The 22,021-nt window shown below is 38.6% G+C and overlaps 1 protein-coding gene across 1 annotated transcript in view; it reads right to left on the bottom strand.

The window, feature by feature from the left end:
- The window catches only part of DENND5A (DENN domain containing 5A), a 112,336-nt gene that overhangs the window by 33,582 nt on the left and 56,733 nt on the right, over positions 1–22,021 (bottom strand). The window contains exons 6-10 of the mRNA XM_028116802.2: positions 10,906–11,223; positions 9,496–9,711; positions 8,753–8,987; positions 1,130–1,280; positions 349–442 (exon numbers count right to left, since the gene is read on the bottom strand). Coding sequence (XP_027972603.1) covers positions 349–442; positions 1,130–1,280; positions 8,753–8,987; positions 9,496–9,711; positions 10,906–11,223 — 1,014 coding nt within the window. The remainder of the gene's footprint in view (positions 1–348; positions 443–1,129; positions 1,281–8,752; positions 8,988–9,495; positions 9,712–10,905; positions 11,224–22,021) is intronic.

The following is a 22,021-nucleotide window of genomic DNA, read 5'->3' as shown; positions in this document are numbered from 1 at the left end:
TTCCTAATGGGGCTACAAACAGGGTGTGGCTCAGGGAGAGGATCTACATGGTTAAAGGCTCTCTTAAGCACGGACATCATTCCTAATGGGGCTACAAACGGTGTGGCTCAGGGAGAGGATCTACATGGTTAATAGCCAGCTGTCACTTGCAGAACATCGTACATTCTGGATTTGTCATAATCAAGGCCCAGTATCAGGTATCAGGAATTAACCCTAGTATTAACCCTTCTTTATGGGGGGAGGTCATTGCTAAGACATTTGAATTAGATCAGAGGCCAAGGAAATGGGAAAGAGAAGGAGAGTATAAAATAGTCATAGTGTCAGTTTGTCACTCTTAAGGTGTCTTACCTCTCTCTGGTCATTATCTAAACGCAGGTGTTCTGTGTGCTGCTTCTGCCGATCTTTCCGCCTCCACTGGGCAGGGGCATTCCTTTTTGTCCACCTGACAGAATCCAAGCAGGCAAATTATGAACATCGCACTAAAAAAGTAAGGTCAAGTTACTGACAGGAGAGAACCTGAACATGTAGGGAATAACACTGGGCATGGAAAAACCACCAAAAAGTCACCAGAGATAGCTAAGAGACCTTGAAGAAAAGGAGCTTAGACCTCAGTGACTAGACAAGAGAAACTCCTCAGGGAACATAGACATAGCTCTCTTAAAACATGTACAAAAACACTTCATATGCAGACCCAAAACTATACTCATTCAACTTTGTCTGGGCTTTGATACACTCATCTCCAAAAGTAAATAAAAAAGAGCAACCCTGCTAAAGTAATTACTCTCAGTTCAGACTCCAATTATTTCAATTACCACTTACTGAAGATACAATGCTAGCTAGGTATGGTATGGAATTTAGCTGAGAGATGACAGCAACCTATCTGCAGCCTGGCTTTCTGCAGCTGCTGGGCATGTGGAGCTATCCCAATTTGCAGAGTAGAGACAGGAATTAATTATACTTTGTCACCTGTATTCTTGTTCAAACAAGTGAACAACCTGACAGTCTGGGTCTTTTCCATATTTGCTTTACAAAATTCCAGGAGTCTTCTATCAGCTCAGGCCCAGACACTGGATAGCCCTTACCACCTTGGTTAGGGAGCTGGATCAGGGAATCCCTGGGGTTGACTCACTTGTTGCTGGCTGGTCCAGTTGAAAGTACATCAGACTGCAACTTAGGGAAAAAGCCTGGCTCATACTTCCCTTGTCCAATCTTCATGTCAAGTAAATGGGGGTGAATCGCCGTATGGTCAATTTTTGCAAGACGCAGTTCAATTGCTTTCTCTGGAGAACAAAAATAAGTCAATTTTTTTTTAAATATACCATATTTTAGGCCATAAAATAAGTCTCAATACATTTAAGATCATTTGAATCATACAAAGTATGTCCTCTGACCACAATAATCAATAATAACATCTTAAAACTAAGTAACACACTTCTATATATAACTCATGGGTCAAAAAGAAATGAAAAGAGAAAGTTTTCTGAAACTGAATAAAGATGAAAACATAAAATATCAGCATATGTCATTAAAATATTACTCAAAAGGAGATTTACAGCACTAAATACCTATTTTAGAAAAGGAAGGTCTCAAACGAATGACCTCAGCTTCCACCTTAAGAAACTAGAAAAAGACAAGGAAATTAAATCCAGAGCAAATACAAGAAAGGAAATAATAAAGGGCAGAGTAAAATCAATGAAACAGCAAACAGAGAAAATTAAAAATCCAAACACTGGTTCTTTCAGAAGATCAGTAAAACTAATAAAAAAAAGTCTGGTCAGGATAAAAAGGAAAAGACACAAATTAACATTATCAGGAATGAGGTGACATTGCTACAGATTCTACAGCTATCAATAAAGGAATATTCAAGTAATTTAATGTCAACAAATTTAACAATAGGTTAGATGGCAAAATTCCTTGAAAAACACAAATTGCAAAAGCTCATTTAAGAAGTAACAGATATGAATAGCCTTATACTTATTTTAAAAATTGAATCTATAGTTTATTTTTTATTTTATTATTTTAGTAGGCTCCACACCCAGTGTGGAGCTTGAACGCATAACCTCGAGATTAAGAGTCACTTGCTCTCCTGACTGAGCCAGCCACGGATCCCCGAATCTGTAATTCAAAACCTTCCCACAAAAAACTCCAGGCCCAGATGGCTTCCCTGATGAATTCTGCCAAACATCCAAAGAAATAGTATCAGTTACACAAGCTCTTCAAGGAAACTGAAGAAGAAAGAATACTTGCCAACTTATTCTTTGAAGCTAGCATTATCCTGATACCAAATCTGACCAAAATATTACCAAAAAAAACTATGAACCAGTATCCCTCATGAACATAGATGCAAAAATCCTAAACAAAATTTTCATAAATCTAATCCAATAATATTCAAGAAGGATAATACATCATGACCAAATACAGTTTATTTCAGGAATTCAAGTTGATTTAACATATTCAAAAATAATGAATGTCGGGGGTCGGGGGATGGGTTAGCCTGGTGATGGGTATTAAAGAGGGCACGTTCTGCGTGGAGCACTGGGTGTTATGCACAAACAATGAATCATGGAACACTATATCAAAAACTAATGATGTAATGTATGGTGATTAACATAACAATAAAAAATTTAAAGTAAAAAAAAAATCAATGAATGTCATTCACCAAATTAAAAAACTAAATCTAATAACCATATAATTACCTCAACAGATGCAGACAAAGCATCTGACAAAATACAACATCCACCTCTGATAAAAATTCCCAACAAACTAGTAACAGAAACAAATATCCATCTAATAAAAGATATTCACTGAGGGGCACCTGGGTGGCTCAGTCAGTCGAGCATCCAACTCTTGATCTCAGTTCAGGTCATGATCTCAGGGTAGTGAGATTGAACCCCATGTCAAGATTGAGTCCCATGTTCGGTTCCGTGCTCAGTGGGGAGTCTGCTCGAGATTCTCTCTCTCCCTCTCCCTCTGCCCCTTCCCCTCCACGTGCTTGCTTGCTTTCTCTCTCAAAATAAATAAATCTTAAAAAAAAAAAAGATATCCACTGAAAAACCTACAGCTAATATCGTACTTAATGGTGAATGCTTTCCCCTAAAATCAGGAATAAGACAACAATGTCCACTATCACCATGTCTATTTGACACTGTAGTAAAGGTTCTAGCCAGTGCAATATGGTAAGATAAAGAAATAAAAGACATCTGGATTGAAAAGGAAAAAGTAAAACTATCACTATTTGCAGGTAACATGATTATCTATGTAGAAAAATCTGCTAGAATGTACAAAAAACTACTAGAAATAATATTGTACAGTTGTAGGGCACATATCAATATACTTATTTCTAAATATTAGCAATGAACAATCAGAAATTAAAATACCAAAAAATATGACATACTTAAAAGATAAATCTGACAAAAGATATGCAATTTGCACAGTGAAAACTACATAACACTGCTGAGAGAAACTAAAGAAGACCTAAATGACCTAAATGAATGGAGAGATATGCCATGTCCACGGATCAGAAAACTCAATAACGTTAAGGTGTCAAATCTCCCTAAATTGATCTATAGATTCAAGGCAATTTCAATAAAAATCTCAGAAGGTTATTTGTGAAAATTGGTAAGCTGATCCTATATATATATATGAAATACAAAGAACCCAGAATAGTCAAAACAACTTTGAAAAAGAAGAATAAAGTTGGAGAATTAATATTACCTGACTTCAAGATTTCATATAAAGCTACAGTAATCCAGACAATGTGGTACTGATGTAAATGGAGACTAAAAGATTAATGAAACAGAACAGAGAATCCAGAAACAGACCCACATGTATATAGATCACGGATATTTTGACAAAGGTTAGAAGGTTAGAAGGCAATTCACTGGAGAAAGGATAGTCCTTGCTGGCTAATGCAACATAATTAAAAAAAAAAAAAAAGATATTCTTTTCAACATATGATGCTGGAACAAGTGGATATCCACATGGAAAAAATGAACTTGGATCCTTAGCTTACACTATCTATAAAAATTAACTTGAAATGGATCATAGGCCCAAATATAAAGCCTGAAAACATAAAACTTCTAGAAAGAAATAGAAAAAAAAAAATCTGTGACCTTGGTTAAGCAAAAATTTCTTACATATAATAATACCAAAAGTAATTTTCTCCCTAAGGATTTTATTTTTAAGTGATCTCTACACCCAACATGGGGCTCAAACTCACAACCCTGAGATCAAGAATCTCATGCTCTACCAACTGAGCCAGCCAGGCACCCCATTTTTTTTAAAGATTTGATCCATTTTTTAAAAAACTGATAATTCAGTCCTCTTCAAAATTTAAAACGTTGTTCTTAAAAAACCACTGTTAAGAGAACAAAAAGACAAGCCACAGAGTAGGGTCAATATATGCAAATCATATATCTGATAAAGGACTTGTATCCAGAATATATAAGCAACTTTCAAAACTCAAAAAACAAACAAACAAAAAAACCCCAAAAAGGTGGGGGGGAGACACTTCACCAGAAAAGATGAAATGAATGAATGGCAAATAAGCAGACGGAAAAATGTTCAACATCATTTCTCATCAGGAATACCCAAATCAAAACCACAATGAGGTATCACTACAAACCTAGTAGAATGGCTAAAATGGAAAAGACTGACCATAGGCAATGTTGGCAACAATGTAGAGTAACTATAACTAACTGTCATACACTGCTGGTGGGAATATAAAATGTACAACCAACCACTTTGAAAGACAATTTGTCAGTTTCTTTAAAAAAGTCAACATACAAATATCACATGATCCAGACATTCTACTCCTAGGTATTTATGCAAGGGAAAGGAAAACATGTAAACAAATGTTCATAGCCCAAATGCCTACCAACTGGTAAATAAACAAACTTCAGTAATATCCATACAATGGAATACTACTCAGCAATAAAGGGAATATGAATGAATCTCAAAATAATTATGCGGAGTAAAAGAAGCCAAACTAAAAAACAACAACAAAAACATACTGGGTGATTACATTTATATAAACCCCTAGAAAATGAAAACTCTAGAGTAGCAGAACCATAGCACTGGTTGCCTCAGGATTTGGGGAGAGAATGGGGAGGAGACAGGTTGGAGGTATTACAAAAGGCCATGAGAAAACTTTTGAGGGTGATGGGTGTATTTGTTTGTTCTTGATGTAAATTTAAACATACATCAAAATTTTAAATATGTGCAGTTTTCTTATATGTCAATTATACTTCAGAAAAAAATTTTTTTAAGATTTTATTTATTTATTTATGAGAGAGAGAGTGCACAAGCAGGGGGAGCAGCAGGCAATGAGAGAAGCAGGCTCCCCACTGAGCAGGGAGCCTGCTGAACTCAATCCCAGGACCCCAGGATCATGACCTGAGCAGAAGGCAGACGCTTAACCGACTGAGCCACCCAGCTGTACCCAGAAAAATATTTTCTTAAGATTTTATGTATTCAGGGCGCCTGGGTGGCTCAGTCGGTTAAGCGACTGCCTTCGGCTCAGGTCATGATCCTGGAGTCCCGGGATCAAGTCCCACATCAGGCTCCCTGCTCGGCAGGCAGTCTACTTCTCCCTCTGACCCTCTTCCCTCTCGTGCTCTCTCTCATTCTCTCTCTCTCTCTCTCAGATAAATATATAAAATCTTTTAAAAAAAAAAGATTAAGATTTTATGTATTTATCTGAGAGAGAGAGAGAGAGCACAAGCTGAGGGGAAGGTTAGAGGGGAGGGAGAAGGAGAAGCAGCCTCCCCAGTGAGCGGGGAGCCCAGCTTGGGGCTCAATCCCAGGATCCCGAGATCACGACCTGAGCTGAAGTCAAACATTCAACCAATTGAGCCATCCAGGCACCCCTAAACTTCAAAAATTTTAAAGAATAAGGCAGGTACCCACCTGTGAGCACAGTGAGCCCTGAAGGGTTCATAACCTGGACCAATCTGTAGGAGCCTGCCTATAGGTTGAGAGGAGGAACAGGCTCATGTGCACTTTGTTTCTCACCACACCTCCAGCCCTCATATTTGTAGCACCTCTAGGTTGGTGTGAATCATGAGCCAAGCCGGCCAATTAAAAAAAAAAAAAAATTTAAAGAGTATGAACAAAAAAAGCTGGTAACCCTCCTGGTATTTCCTAAGAGTCATATAAAAACATCTCAGCCTTTGGGTCTTGATGTTATCCTAGGTCAAGTTGCCTTCTCGTTTTGGGCCTCCCTCACTTCCTCCCGCCCTTATTCTCATTCAACAGAGCTTATTCGGTGTCTAAAATGTGCCAGGTGCTATTCTAGGCCCTGCAGATACCATGGTGAATCAAAGGAATATCTTCATCTATAAAACTAGTGGGTAAGAAGAATTGATTGCCATCAAGATCCCTTTTAAATGTAGCATTTTAAAAGATCTCCAAAAAAGATCCTTTTAGCTAACTGAACATAATAATGAAAAATTAAAAAATAAAAATTTTAAGAAAAAAAAGGATCCTTTTAGTTATGTTTTTACCATTTTCCAATCAGATTGCTTCAAGAAGTTGAGGTGTGAGATGTGAGATGGGGTGAGGTGACTGCATTAGTCCTCCAGGCTAGGGATCTGAGACCAGTGGCAAGAACCCTGCTCTCGCATATTTGGAGTACATCTCTCTAGGGCATACCTAAAATATTGCCATTATTCCTAAGAGCAGAGCATAGAGTTGCCAAAGGGTCTGTGACACCCATTTTTCTGAAATGAGTCATACAAATGAGGGTTAGGTGACCCTCCTTCCATATCCTAAACCCCACATTCTAACAAGCCCATAAGAACATGTGCTCTGGCCACAACTGAGACCAGAGTAATTCAAATCCATATGCTGCAGTGCTTGGTGTTCAACAAATGGATTACAGATGGGCTGAGAATTGATTGCCTAGACCCTTGCAGCAGATGGGCAAGGCCTCAAGTGACAAGAGCTTCTTGCTTTATAGCCTCTAGCTATACGCAATCTCCTCCCTTTATTTCAGTGAATCATATACAAATATTATCATTTTCAAGTGTAACACAACATGAAAAGATTGGGAAGTCCTGATTTAAACTGATGGCTTGGGAGATGTTTCTCCAAACCAACACTCTTTAAAAAAAATCTCCATTAAACTTCCCAGGACAAAAATCTTAGGCAGGGTTCAGGAATACAAAGCCTGATGTGTTCCAGGAGGCAAGCATGACTATGTTAGAGTAATCCACTTGCACAAACAACATGTCCTCATGTCATTTTAATGAAAAGCCTGGAACAAGAGTTGAAAGGTAAAGAGAGAAGGCTAGAGAACATAAGTTTGACAAAGAAAGGACTATGTCCAAATCGTCACCAGTTTTGGGGCTCCTGGGTGGCTCAGTCGGTTAAGCATCTGACTCTTGATTTCAGCTCCGGTCAGGATCTCAGAGTCGTGAGACTGAGTCCCACATCAGGCTCCATGCTCAGGGCAGAGTCTGCTGTGATTCTTTCCCCCTCCCACTCCCTACCCCCTCTGCTCTTCCTCACACTCGTGTGCATGCACACGCGCACTCATTCTCTCTCTCTCTCACTAATAAAATCTAAAAAAAAATTTTTTTTTAATTGTCATCAGTTTTATCTCCAAAACCTAGAAAAATGCCTGGCACATTCATTCACCCAGTAAATATCTGTTCAACACTTACTGTATGTTGAGCATGTAATACATATTATACAATTTGGTAAATGAATGAACAAAATATACAAAAAGCCTCCAACAAGGACATTGAACAACCGACAAGGAAGTGAACACACTACTTAACGTTGACACCTCAAATGAGACTATTCTCTAGTTAAGCTGATCTAGATAGGGCTTCTGTGAACAAAAAGGTCTTTTCAATCACGCATATAGCAAACACCTTTTAACATCTATATGTGTTAGGCCAATACTAGCAGATCAGGGGCAAGAAAATGAGTAAATAGTCTCTGCTCTTAAATTTTCCCCTGATAATAACAGCTCAAACTAATAGAGATTATAGAGAAGAGGCAAGAACAAAGCACCACAGGAGCACAGAGGGGGAATCCACTGCCTCAGCCTGAGGTCCTCAGAGGAACATGTCAGCTAAGTTTTTGTGGCAAATACTGTCAAGTGCCTAATCATAACTCATTCACCCCTTCTTTCTTGCTAATAGGGTCCTGATATTGTTCAGGGTAACATTATACCCAGTTCAATACTCACTTTCACAGCCTTCCTTGCACTTAAGGGTGGTCATATAACATGGTCATGGCCTATCAGACAACAGAAGTTGTTGGGAATTTCTGGGAAAGCTTTAGTTTTCTGATACAAGAGGGAAAATACCACTGGTATCAACCTTCCCCTCTTCTTGCCCTGAATGTGAACATAAAAAGCCTCTTGTAACCATGAGGCAACAAGTATGAATATAAAAGTCAGTATGTTAAGGATAACTGAGTGAAAAGATAGAATTTCAGTTCTTAATTACACTGTTGAGCAACTGAACCAATACCAAAACCACTAATTCTGCATTTCTTACTAATTTGAGAAAAATAACTCCCATCCATCTAACACAAAGCTCATTAAATTCTCTATTACTTATAGCAGGATCCACTCCTAACTGACACTGTGTGAAAGGAGAAGTTTGCCAGGCAAAAAAAGGGGGAGGCTATGGGAATAATTCACACAAAAGCAGAAACAGGGAAAGAAGTTGGCATGTTTAGGAACAGGGACACTTTAGTGACATAATCCACGGCAAGTACAGCACCAAGAAGGCCTCACCTGCTTCATCCACAGTGGTACACTTCTGGTACATGGATGTGCGGAGAGTAGGTGTCCGAACATTCAACAGCCTGATTTTGTCTACTCGGGAATCAAATACCCGGAGCACAGGGTCTTTATCATCATCGTCATGACACATGATTTTGTTGTCAATGAAAGAAGCAAACATCTGGGTCTCTAGGAACCTTGAGAGGAAGGGCAGATATGGCTCAGGCTGGTCTGACAGAAAAGATGCCTGGTGGGACCAAAAGGAAACACAGTCATTGACAGGGAAGAGCAAAGCAGGTATATCAGCCTTAACCAGCAAAGGCAACACACGCAAGGGATCCAGTAGGTTAATTTTTCTATGAAGTTTCCTAGGTCTTTATGAAAAGCAAATAGCAAAATCTTTTCGTTTTGTTTTTGTTTTTTTTTAACACTCATATAATTTCAGATATCCTGAAACTTTGACACACTAGCCCAAACTTACTCAGGTAACCTACTGTGGCAACCAATCTTCCCAGCATCCTGATGCTCAACCTGCATGTGCACCTTAGCCTAAGAGAGCTCTCAGACTCAAGGTAAATCACCTGACAGTAATAACCAGGACTCTGTTCTAAAGCAAGATCTTATATTTCATCAACATCACAAGAATTATGAACTTGTTTCCAGCATACAATGCAAGAAAACTCATCTTCAGTTAAATATCCAAGAGGGTCTGGCATGTTCTCATTCCTCACCACCTCTGCAGCAGGATTACTCACTTTATCAAAGTTTTGCATCTGCTCCCTGTTGGTAAACCAGGACTCCTTATCCTGGCTGGGCTGAATGACAAACACCTCATAGTCTGCAAACATCTGAGTGAAACGATTTGCAAAAACTTCACGGATCTGAATGTTTAGCTGGTAAATCCTGAGTTCTTCCTCATCACACTGAACCTTCAGATCCTTATTGCTGCTGGGGTCTTCACGCACTTCCAGCTACAAAAAAAGAAAAAACAGTTGAAAATATAAGCTTTTTCTGTATCCCCAAAAAATGCAACTCATCTGTCCCCCACCTCCTCCTACCCCCCCACCCTCCCCCAACAGCGGTCATTACTTCGCAGAAAATGGAGAAACGACACAAAAGAATAAAAAAGAAAGGAATTTTGACACGCAGAAGAGAAAAATGAGGGTGTTGGCAGTTGCAGGTACACAGGAACTCAATGATAGTAGAAATAAGATCATTATGGGCAGAGATTCAGCAATAGAGGAAAAGCTGCCACTTATCTCAAGGGTCAGGGAAAGGAAGAAATCTGCAAAGTCAATGAGAAAATGATAATGCAAAGCAACAAAGTCAGCCTCTGCCTCTCCCATCATCTCTTTGATTTTCTCCCCCACATCACTGATCTTATCTATCTCCCTAAGAACTTCTCCTTAATGTGTCTGTTTTAACCTCTCTAAATATTTCTCTGCTCCTCTTTAGCCATGATTTTTAAAAAATATCTGCTTTCCTAACAGAACAGAAAAATGAAATGTTTCACACTTTACTAAAAAAAATAGCCCAACAAAATGATTACATTGGCCCATTCTGCTTATATGTAATTTACAAAAATAACAGTGAGAATGGAGGAGTGTGAAGAAATGGGTAAAAAAACTACAGAAAGCTGATAGTCTCATCAAAGTCGGGAGATGGAAAGCTAACTTCAGCCTGGAAAGAGCATAGGGCTAGCATTCAGGAGGACCAGGATCTAGCCTCTGCTCACATACTAGACATTTAATCTTGGGCTCTCTTAGCCTTGGTTTCTTGAGCTATAAAACAGTGTTAACAATACCTGCTCTGCATGCTATAGGTTGCCGTGAAACTCAAAGGGCGATGGATTTGGAAGCGGTCTGAATACAAAGATTACCACTGTCTTCCCTCCAAGTCACTCTGCTATAGTGTTCACAAAGAATGACAGCAAGCTCTCCTTGATGCTCAGGTGAGAAGCTATCCAAATTTAGATTTAAATAGCATTTCCTAAGATAATGTTTGCCAGAGCTGAATCCAGAGTCTCCCATCCAAGAGCATTCTTCCAAGGCTCACAAATAAGCCTTGCCCTGGACTAGGTGCTTTCTTATCTCACACTATAATTTCACCAGGACAGCCCCCTCGTACAGACCAAACCTGTCACAAATTCATATACAGCATCTTACCTTTTCCAGGCTCACCCCAGTCCTCTTGACCAAGGCCTGCAGCCGGGCAATAGTTTCATTCTCCTTGAGGAGTTCATAGGAATGCAAAGGGGAGCCTGCGATGTTCCCATTCCTCTTGTCAGAGACAAGCTCAGAAGCCCGGAGCCTCTTCAGCTTGGAGGCACTCTCGCTGCAATGAAGGTTCCCTTCAGGGGGAATGCCAAATGCCATGAGAATCTCAGAGACTTCCTGGACAAACTCCAACTTGTTAGGAAACTGAGGCAGGTCTTCTGGCAGCTCAATGAAATGGTTGTCAATGTCCACAAAGCAGAGGTTAGCCTGGCAATCAAAACAGGATGAGTGTGAACAACTCCAGAGCATTGAGAGCATTAGGAAGGAAGAAGGTTTAGAAAGGATAATGAACAAGAGAGAGAAGAGGAAGTATCTAAAATTGGCATGTATGAGATACAATATAAAGAAATGGGGCTCAGGAAGGAAATTGACCTGAGTTCCAATCTTGCCCTGCCACTTTCTCAGGAAAGTTACTTAACCTTTCTGATTCAGTCTCCTCAGTTGTAAAATGGAAATAAAGAGATAAAAACAGTTATCTTAGAGAGTGTTAAGGAGTCTGTGATGATACAGATATTGAGCACCTAGCACAAAAGTCACACATATAGTAAATGCTCATAAAATGTTTGTTGAATTCATGAATTCTTATAGTAGTAAAGAGAACACCAGGAGTGAGTCAGAAAGTCTAGGTTCCAGACCTGACTCCAGCGAGGTATCTCCCTATATGACCCTGAGCATACCATTATCCCTTTTGAGCCTTAGTTCAAATTTGTTAGATTTGGTGGCTGGTCTTAATTATTTCTGTGCTTTGTTCTGGCTCTGAGGTTGCTTCTGAAAGGCTGTACAGAGACAGCACTGTCATACACTGTTGGTGAGGTAGGTAATATCGATTAACAAAGAAAAACTTCGCAATATCTACCCTTATTTTACAGACAAAACTGTTACAGAGAGGTTAAGTAACTTGTTCAAAGTCACACAGCTAGTAAGTATAACTGGGATTTGAACTGAGCTAGCCTGACTTTAGACATACGCTCAAGCTCTTAACCCTCTGCGCTCTTCTTAGAGGTCCCTACACATTTCTTGTTCAATTTAATTTAAATTTTTATAATTCCTGTCCCTATTGGTATTTCCTTATAGCTATAAATTAGAAAAGCCTTTTAAAAAAATATTTGTCTTATAACCATGAACCTGTCTAGCCAAGACAACTATCATTTCCTTCACTGCAGCGCATTATTATATGCTTAAGAGTGTTTCTGTTTCAAGATGAAACCAGAGAAGGAGACAAACCATAAGAGACTCTTAATCTTAGGAAACAAACTGAAGATTCCTGGAGGGGAGGGGGGGTGGGGGGTGGGTAACTGGCTGATGGACATTGGGGAGGGTTATGTGTTGTAATGAGTACTGGGTATTGTATAAGACTGATGAATCACAGACCTGAACCCCTGAAACAAATAATACATTATATGTTAATTAAAAAAAAAGTTTGAGAACCACTGATCTAAAAAAAGGGATCTGAAACTTGCTGAATTAATTAAACATAATACAGAAATTAAAAAAAAAGAACATTTCTGTTTTATGTCCTTTAACAGATGGATGAACACACACACACACACACACACACACACACACACACAATGGAATGTTACTCAGCCATCAAAAAGAATGAAATCTTGCCATTTGCAATGACATGGATGGAACTAGAGGGCATCATGCTAAGTGAAATAAGTCAGTCAGAGAAAGACAAATACTGTGATTTCACTCATATGTGGAATTTAAGAAACAAAACAGATGAACATAGGGGAAGGGAAGGAAAAGAAAAATAAAGTACGATGAAAAGAGAGGGAGACCACAAAAGACTCCCAACTCTAGGGAACAAACAGAGGGTTGCTGGAGGGGAGGTGGGTGGGGGGATGGGGTAACTGGGTGATGGGCATTAAGGAAGGCACTTGATGGCATGAGCACTGGGTGTTATATGCAACTGATGAATCACTAAATTCTACCTCTGAAATTAAAAAAAAAATGTTTGTTTTGTTCATATAACAGAAATGATAATGTTACCTATGCCATAAATTTGAGGATTATGAGAGAATAAATGTTCAGGATTTATGTGCCAGGCCCACAGTACATAACAAATGCTAATTAACACTGTTATTATTACTGTGGAAGATAAAAACTTCAATAAATGGATATCATATATAACAATAATATTAGATAGGAAAATTTCACATTGAAAAGATGCTAATAATCGCCCTACTTATTTGTAAATTTAAATTTTTTTCAAAATTCCGGAAAGATTTTTTTTGAAGGGAGTGTCTGATGAATTAATTCTGAATCTTGCCTGAAAGCATAAAATAGCCAAAAAATTTTAGAGAAAACACTTGCCTTACTGGACTCTAATATAAACATAAAATAATAATCTGCTGGAAAAGAAGAGTCTTGAACAGACCCATGTATGTGGATGGATCATTCAATAAATGTTTTTAGGACAAATGGTTATACATTTAGAAATGTTAAAATAGAATACCATAAATAAATCTGAGATAGATTGAAGATTTAAATATAAAAAATAAAGCCACTCTATTTTAAAAAGAGTATCTTTTAGAGATAGATACTGAATATATTTGATTAACATAATACTGCTGTGTGAGATTTGTTTAAAAATAATCCAGTAAAGTGAGTGAGGAGAGGGAGGTCAATACAGAAAGAAGAGTAGCCATGAGTTGATGATTATCACAGAATGATGGATGCTAGTCTCTTTACTCTTATATGTATTCATGTTTTCCATAACAAAAAGTTAAAAAACTTAAATAAACCCACAAAGTATTAACAAAACTATAAAAGATCACTGCTCTATGTTAAGGTAGAGTTGGGCTTTCTAAACTTTATACAAGGCTAAAAACCATAAAGGTAAATACTGCCATAAAAAATTAAAAGATAAACAATCTAGGAAACAGTATTGGTCATACATAATACAAGGTTCATAGCCAAAGAAATCAATGAAACAAAAATAATCCACCCAACTTAAAAGTGGGAACTCGTTATGGAAGGCAAACACAGAAGAACTTTCAGTTAATTAACTTCAAATATATGAAAAGATGGGGGTGCTTGGGTTGCTCACTCGGGTAAGCTGCTGACTCTTGATTTCAGCTCAGGTCATGATCTCAGGGTCCTGGGATAGAGTCCTGCATCAGGCTCCATGCTCAGCGGGGAGTCGGCTTGAGTATTCTCTCTCTCCCTCTCCCTCTGCCCCTCCCCCCACTCACAAACACTCTCTTCTCGTGCTCTCAAATAAAGCTTTAAATATGTGTGTATATACATATATACACACACACACAGATAAAGTTGTTCAATTTTGCTAATAATCCAAGAAATACAGGCAAAATACTTTTTACCTACAGGGTTGGCAAAGATCTACAAGATTTATAAAGTCCAATGCTGGACAAATTACTAGGAAACAAACATCTCATACACTGTTATTAGGAATATAAAATGAAAACTTTCTGGGGACAATCTTAAAGACATTTTCTTCCTGGACAATCCAAAAACTAGAACATTACTGATACTTTATCTACCTATACGCTCCTCCCCAATCCCATCCTCCAACCTACACATTCCCACCCCCAGGTAATCACAATCCAGAATTCTCTATTTATTATCTTTTTGCCCTTTGTTTTACAATTTATCACATATATATGCCTTTATGTGTTTGTTTGTTTCTTGAATTTATGAAAGGATTACCATCCCTTAAGCAGTGTTGTGGTACTGCTATTTTTCTTCACTCAACATGAGGTCCCTAAGATTCAGCCATTTTCTTATATAGTAGCTATATGATATTCATTTTCATTCCTTTTTTTATTCATTTTCATTCTTGTATAATATTCTGCTGCGTGGATGTAGCATAATTTATTTATTAATTTTCCCATTAAAGGGCATTTAAGTTCTTTCCTGTTTATTGTTTTTACATTTTTACATGTTTTCTTGGACACATGTGCAAGATCTTCTCTTGGGTGTATCCTAGGAATGGAACTGCTGTGTTGTAAGCTATGCAAATATTCAACCTTGTAAGATAATGCCTACCTGTCTCCAAAGTGGTTATGACAATTTACATTTTTATCAGCAATCTACTGATCAAAATCCTACCAAAACTTGGTATCATCAGATTTCTTAAGTTTGCCACTGAAATAAGTGCATTTAATTTATACTTGTCTGGTTGCTAGTGAAAAAAATGTGCAATCAGGAAGCCAGGGCAAAAATGAACTATTGGGATTTCATCAAGATAAAAAGCTTTTGCACAGCAAAAGAAACAGTCAACAAAACCAAAAGACAACCGACAGAATGGGAGAAAATATTTGCAAATGACATATCAGATAAAGGGCTAGTATCCAAAATCTATAAAGAACTTATCAAACTCAACACCCAAAGAACAAATAATCCAATCAAGAAATGGGCAGAAGACATGAACAGACATTTTTCCAAAGAAGACATCCAAATGGCCAACAGGCACATGAAAAAGTGCTCCACATCGCTCGGCATCAGGGAAATCCAAATCAAAACCTCAATGAGATACCACCTCACACCCGTCAGAATGGCTAAAATTAACAAGTCAGGGAACGACAGATGTTGGCGGGGATGTGGAGAAAGGGGAACCCTCCTACACTGTTGGTGGGAATGCAAGCTGGTGCAACCCCTCTGGAAAACAGTATGGAGGTTCCTCAAACAGTTGAAATTAGAGCTACCATTCGATCCAGCAATTGCACTACTGGGTATTTACCCCAAAGATACAAATGTAGGGACTCGAAGGGGTACGTGCACCCCAATGTTTATAGCAGCAATGTCCACAATAGCCAAACTGTGGAAAGAGCCAAGATGTCCATCGACAGATGAATGGATAAAGAAGATGTGGTATATATACACAATGGAATATTATGCAGCCATCAAAAGGAATGAGATCTTGCCATTTGCAACGACGTGGATGGAACTGGAGGGTGTTATGCTTAGTGAAATAAGTCAATCAGAGAAAGACATGTATCATATGACTTCACTGATACGAGGAATTCTTAATCTCAGGAACAAACTGAGGGTTGCTGGAGTGGTCGGGGGTGGGAGGGATGGGATGGCTGGGTGATGGACATTGGGGAAGATATGTGCTACGGTGAGCGCTGTGAATTGTGTAAGACTGTTGAATCACAGACCTGTACTTCTGAAACAAATAACGCAACATATTTTAAGAAAAAAGAAAAAGAAGATAGCAGGAGAGGAAGAATGAAGGGGAGTAAGTCAGAGGGGGAGACGAACCAGGAGAGATGATGGACTCTGAAAAACAAACTGAGGTTTCTGGAGGGGAGGAGGGTGGGGGGATGGGTTAGCCTGGTGATGGGTATTGAGGAGGGCACATTCTGCATGGAGCACTGGGAGTTATGAACAAACAATGAATCATGGAACACTACACCAAAACAAATTATGTAATATATGGTGATTAACATAATAAAAAAATTTTTTAAAAATGTGCAATTTTTGTGCAATACTTGTTCATGTCTTTAGCCCATTTTTCTACTGGGCTGCTTATCAACTCACTGGTTTGTACAAGTTCTTTACAATCTCCTAATGCTAATTCTTTGTAGGTTATATGTGTCACATATCTTTTAGTTTTTATCATATCTTTTCAATTTAAGATGTCTTTCTCTTAATTTAAAAAATCAAATTTATACTCTGGTTTCTCTTCAGACCACATAAATTTTTTACCTTTTACTAAAAAATCAAATTTATCAATCTTTTATTTTAGGGATAGTGCTTTCTGTATCTTGTTTATAAAGTCCCTACCCAGAGGTCAGAAATGTACTTATTAATATTATCTTTAGAAGATTTAAACTTTTGCTCTTGATGTTTATAACTTCTTAATCCATCTCAAGTTGATTTTGTTACAGTGGAAGGTAGGGATCCTTTTACTTTTTTCCCTTTTAGACAAATAATTTTTCCAGCTCCATTATGAAACAGTCCCTCCTTTGGGATAGTACCTCTATTGTATATCAAAGTGCTGATCCACTGATCCTTCTATTTTTACCTGTACCAATAAATAAGTCTTGTAATCTAAAAGAAGATGCGGGAGGATGACATAAGTCTGGCTAAATATAACTATTCCACAAACTCTCAATCTATTAAAACTGCATGTTTTAACATGTCCATGCATGCATTCATTCAATAAACACTTGCTGGGTGCATAAACTAGTCCATCTACTAATCCACAAGAAAAAAAGAGAACTTTCCCATATCTAAGATAAAAATATTAGAAGAAAAATAGTTTTAAAATTCACTACTTTCTGAATCCAAAGGGGCACATGTACCCCAATGCTTATAGCAGCAATGTCCACAATAGCCAAACTATGGAAAAAGCCCAAATGTCTTTATCCAGATGACTGGGTAAAGATGTGGTATATATACACAATGGAATACTACTCAGCCATCAAAAAAAAAAAGAAATCTTGCCATTTGCAACGACATGGATGGAACTAGAGAGGAAGGGGGAAGAGAGGAAAAAATAAAACAAGACGAAATCAGAGAGGGAGACCAACCATAAGGGACTCTTAATCATAGGAAACAAAGTGAGGGTTGCTGGAGGAGAGGATGCTGGGGGGATGGGGTAACTGGATGCTGGACATTAAGAAGGGCACATGATGTAATGAGCAGTGGGTATTATATAAGACTGATAAATCACTGACCTCTACCTCTGAAACCAGTAATACATTATATATTAAGTGAATTCAAATTCTTAAAAAATGAAAAAAAATTCACTTTCTAGAGTTCTCCACTGGATAACAAGTTTAAGCCTTGACTAGAAAAAGGGCCAATAAATGTTTAACACCTAAAAACAGGCTTTTTGTTTGTCCCTTTAAGATTTTAAAATTATAAATGCTTTCATATCAAGCCATTAAAAAAGATTGTAAAGACAACTAAATCTAGTCATGAAGATCATCTGCCTCATAAGTCCCGGCCACACAGCTAACAAAGCTCTGTGACCCACCAAAGGCACACAGTGCAATCATTTACCCCACTGGTTCTCCTCTCTTAGTAGAAAATAAGCAGTTTGTCAACTGGAAACACAGAGGCATCTAAAAATAACTGCAACCACTCAACAATGCTTGGCTGGCTTTTCTCCCACTGAAGTGAGCCAAACATAGAATGTCTGTAAAGAATTTTATAAACTCCCAAATGCTATGTCCACATATTGTAGATATACTCCTGGTGGGAGGTAGCTGGAGGAGAGAATGCAGCTCAGGCACACTTCAGAGATGGGCTAGATTAAGACAGAAGCCTCTGAGTAGATACCACTAGTCATTCTTTACAGAGTTGGGCTGAAGGCAGTAGGGATGAGAAGGCAAAGTGAAATAGGAGGTCATTCAAATACTAAGCTCATACAATAGCCTCACACTGTTTTCTCCCACACACTGAGAGTTCTGGCTAACAGAAGCAACTTGCAAGGCCACCTCAAACTCCTCATGCACCCCTTTCCTCGGCTAAGAGGCCAACTCCTGCAAAACAACCTGGGGGACAAAAAGTAGCCTAGAAGAGGCACTGAACCTATATGATCAGTTTTCCTCATTTAACCTCCTGCCTTGTTGGGCGAGGCCATGGGAAGACTTAGCTGCTCTGTGGTAGTAACCACATGGATCCCCAAAATCCCAGAAAGTCTTCCAAATCTTTTCCTGCAAGAGGTCACAATGCCCCTTCCCAGCCCTGAGTTCCTAATACCAAATCACAGCCAGCTTCACCCCTAGTCTATCTCCATGTTATTCACTGAAGGGGAGCTCAACACATATATTACTGGGAAAAGCTACTGAAGGAGTATCTTGAGAAAGGAGAAAAAACAGTAGGAAAGAAAGAAGGACCCAAGATAGAAAGAAGTAACACCTTCTTCTTTACTCTAATATCCTCTGCCTGCTTCCCCTGACATAGCTGTGGACAAACTGCCTCCTTCCTGGACTGAAACCCAAAAGAGAAGCACAGGACAAAGAATGCCTCACAAAGACAGCTCAGCACTTTCCCTTGCTCAGGGACAGCTGAGCTCATGTGTTTGTATAAAAAGGAACAAAGGGCTTTTTCACAGATTTCTGATGCCCCAAGATGGGGCAGCAAGTGATGAATGTGGATTTAGGAATCTAAGAAATGTACAATCTTCATCCCTCTAGAGAAAGTCCTTTTTTTTTTAAAGATTTTATTTATTTATTTGACACAGAGAGAGCACAAGCGGGGGGAGCAGCAGAGGGAGAGGGAGAAGCAGACTCCCCACTGAGCAGGGAGCCCGATGCAGGGCTCGATCCCAGGACCCTGGGATCATGACTTGACCTGAAGGCAGACGCTTAATGACTGAGCCACCCAGGTGCCCCCTAGAGAAAGTCCCTTTTATAAATCAAGCTTGCCCCACCACCCTAATGATGCACCCTTGCACAGGCCCAGGTGAATTTCCCCAGTTCTGCCTCAAACCTCTTTCTAGCCGCATAAAGATACCACAGGATGTCCACCAAAATGTTAAAAGTAGTTTATCTCTGGGTGGTAAAATCTGAAGTCACTTTTACTTTATTTTTATGCTTTTGTGCACTTTCAGAATTTTTTACTAGAAACATATATCACTTATGGGGTGCCTGGCTGGCTTGATTGGTATAGCATGTGACTCTTGATCTTGGGATTTTAAGTTTGAGTCCCACATTGGGTGTAGAAATTACTTAAAAATAAAACCTTAAAAAATATATATATGTATATATATATACATATATATATATATACACATACATACATATATATAATTTGTGAGACATCCCAAAGTTGTCTTTCAGAGAGATTATTAGTCTTCATTCATTATGCATACCTTTCAGGGCCCTTTACTCCTTGAGAAAGTTCTCCCCAGTCTATAGTTCCCCAGAGGGAATACACAGGCTCAGCTATTCTACAGGTTATCTGCTAAAAATCAAGGTAAATATCCAGCTATGAAACAACTTGCACAAATATGTGACCTTCAAAGGACAGTCTGGATGAAGTGGGACCGTGAAACCCTAGAATTGCTTATTAAGTATGCAGAGGTATTCCTCAGTTCCATTGTCACCTCTCCTTCCCAGACCACAGGGAGACACAAAGAAGTAGCAATGATGGAGACTACTGCAAAAGTAGAGACCCCAATACCCAGAACAGAGTGAACTTTTTGGTTTCTCAAACAACCCTTGGTTTCTCAAACAGTCCCACTGAGTCCCCCATTAAGAAAACTGCTGGTCTCTTAGTAGCCTCTTCATACACGCACCTACATGAGGCACCCAAAGAACAATGCTGAGGGATCCTATAGGGAACAGAACTTGCCCCAAATACACAGCAAGCTGATGCTAAAGATGAAAATAAAACTGAGAAAACTGGCTTCTTGCCTAGTGACCTACATATTACACTGGTATGTAGCATGCCCCTTTAGCTCTCTACCGCAACCATTTTTTGCTGTTATTCTTATTTTGACTTTACAAAATGACAGATTTATTCTGAAGAGGTGTCAATTTAAATATGCATGTTTCCATTCTCCAAACTTTGATGTGTACTCTTCATATACATTTATCAGTAAAACAAATATATATAAAAACCCAATACCCCAACTCAATAATTTTCTCCATCATTTAGATCTTTTCTTCCTTAATTAATCTTGTCCCACTCCAAACAACACAAAGCTCTATAAAATCAAAGCAGCAAAGGGGGTAGGAAGGGAAGAAGCTACAAGGAGGACATTTTGCTTCTAAAACCAAAGGAGAAAGGAAAAGTAGAGATGCACCTAACTATAATGTAAATATTACAGGTGTGATCTATCAGGGTTTCATCAAGGACGCTGCCCAGACATGCCCAACAACATGAGTGAGGCTCAGATCCAATTCCATGAGACTGTGCTCTTCTTTGGAGGTTTCCTTACTAATATTACTTAGTTATGCAAAAACCTCCCTCCATAAACATTTTGGTGGAGGGAGGAAACAGAGCCATGTAACACCAGTGTATGTATATTCAAAATCTTGTTCCCAGGCCTTTCTAATGACTAAGAAATTCAGAATATGAAAACCTTTCTTCCAAGTGGTTTCATACCAGCCACAAAATGACATAAAAAGGTAGACCAATTCTTTGGGTAATTCTAGAAAAATAAAAAATAAAACAATCTTATTTTAATCATGCTTTAAATTTGCTTTAGAATAAAGCAGGAAATAAATACATATATTTAATCAATTCTTTTGGTATCTGAAATAGGAAAGAGAAGCAGGCCATCCTCACAGCAAGAGAGGAAAAGCATTCTCTCAAGGTCTTCCTTATCTTGAACAAGGAAAGTTTTCAAAGCTGGCTCAGCACCATAAGAATCACTATGATCATGGGCGCCTGGGTGGCTCAGTCGTTAAAGAGTCTGCCTTCGGCTCAGGTCATGATCCCAGGGTCCTGGGATCGAGCCCCGCACTGGGCTCCCTGCTGGGTGGGAAGCCTGCTTCTCCCTCTCCCACTCCTCCTGCTTGTGTTCCTGCTCTCACTATCTCTACCTCTGTCAAATAAATAAATAAAATCTTAAAAAACATAAAAATAAATAAAATAAATTCAGTAGTCCCCGTGGGTAAGTCTGAGGTTTACGACCTATATATCACACTTAAAAAAAAAAAAAAAGAATCATTATGATTGGTCAACTTTTACAGATAAACTTGGCCTATAAAAGAAACCCACTGATTTATTGGTCTGAGTAATGAAATAATTATGGAATTATGTTATATGGGATTTCCTTAAAATAATAGGGGGTAGGAGGTATAAAAGTAAAATACAATTTAACATGTATGATAACTGTTGAAGCTGGGTGTTGAGAACACAGGAATTCATTATGCTACTCTTTTATGTATATTTTTTACAGAATGAAAAGATTTTCTTTTCTTTTTTTTTTTCTTAAAGTAGGCTCCATGCCCAGCACAGAGCCCAACACAGGGGCTTGAACTCAGGACCCTGAGATCAAGACCTGAGCTGAGATCAAAAGTCAGAAGCCTAACCAACAGAGCCACCCAAGCGCCCCTAAAAAAGATTTCCT

This window comes from Eumetopias jubatus, unplaced genomic scaffold (genome assembly GCF_037043125.1).
Source record: "Eumetopias jubatus isolate StellerSeaLion01/CBP00866 unplaced genomic scaffold, mEumJub1_p1.0 scaffold_13, whole genome shotgun sequence".
In the NCBI taxonomy this organism is placed as follows: domain Eukaryota; kingdom Metazoa; phylum Chordata; class Mammalia; order Carnivora; family Otariidae; genus Eumetopias; species Eumetopias jubatus.
The sequence above is the reverse complement of the archived record's forward strand: the minus strand, read 5'-3'. Positions and strand labels throughout refer to the sequence as shown.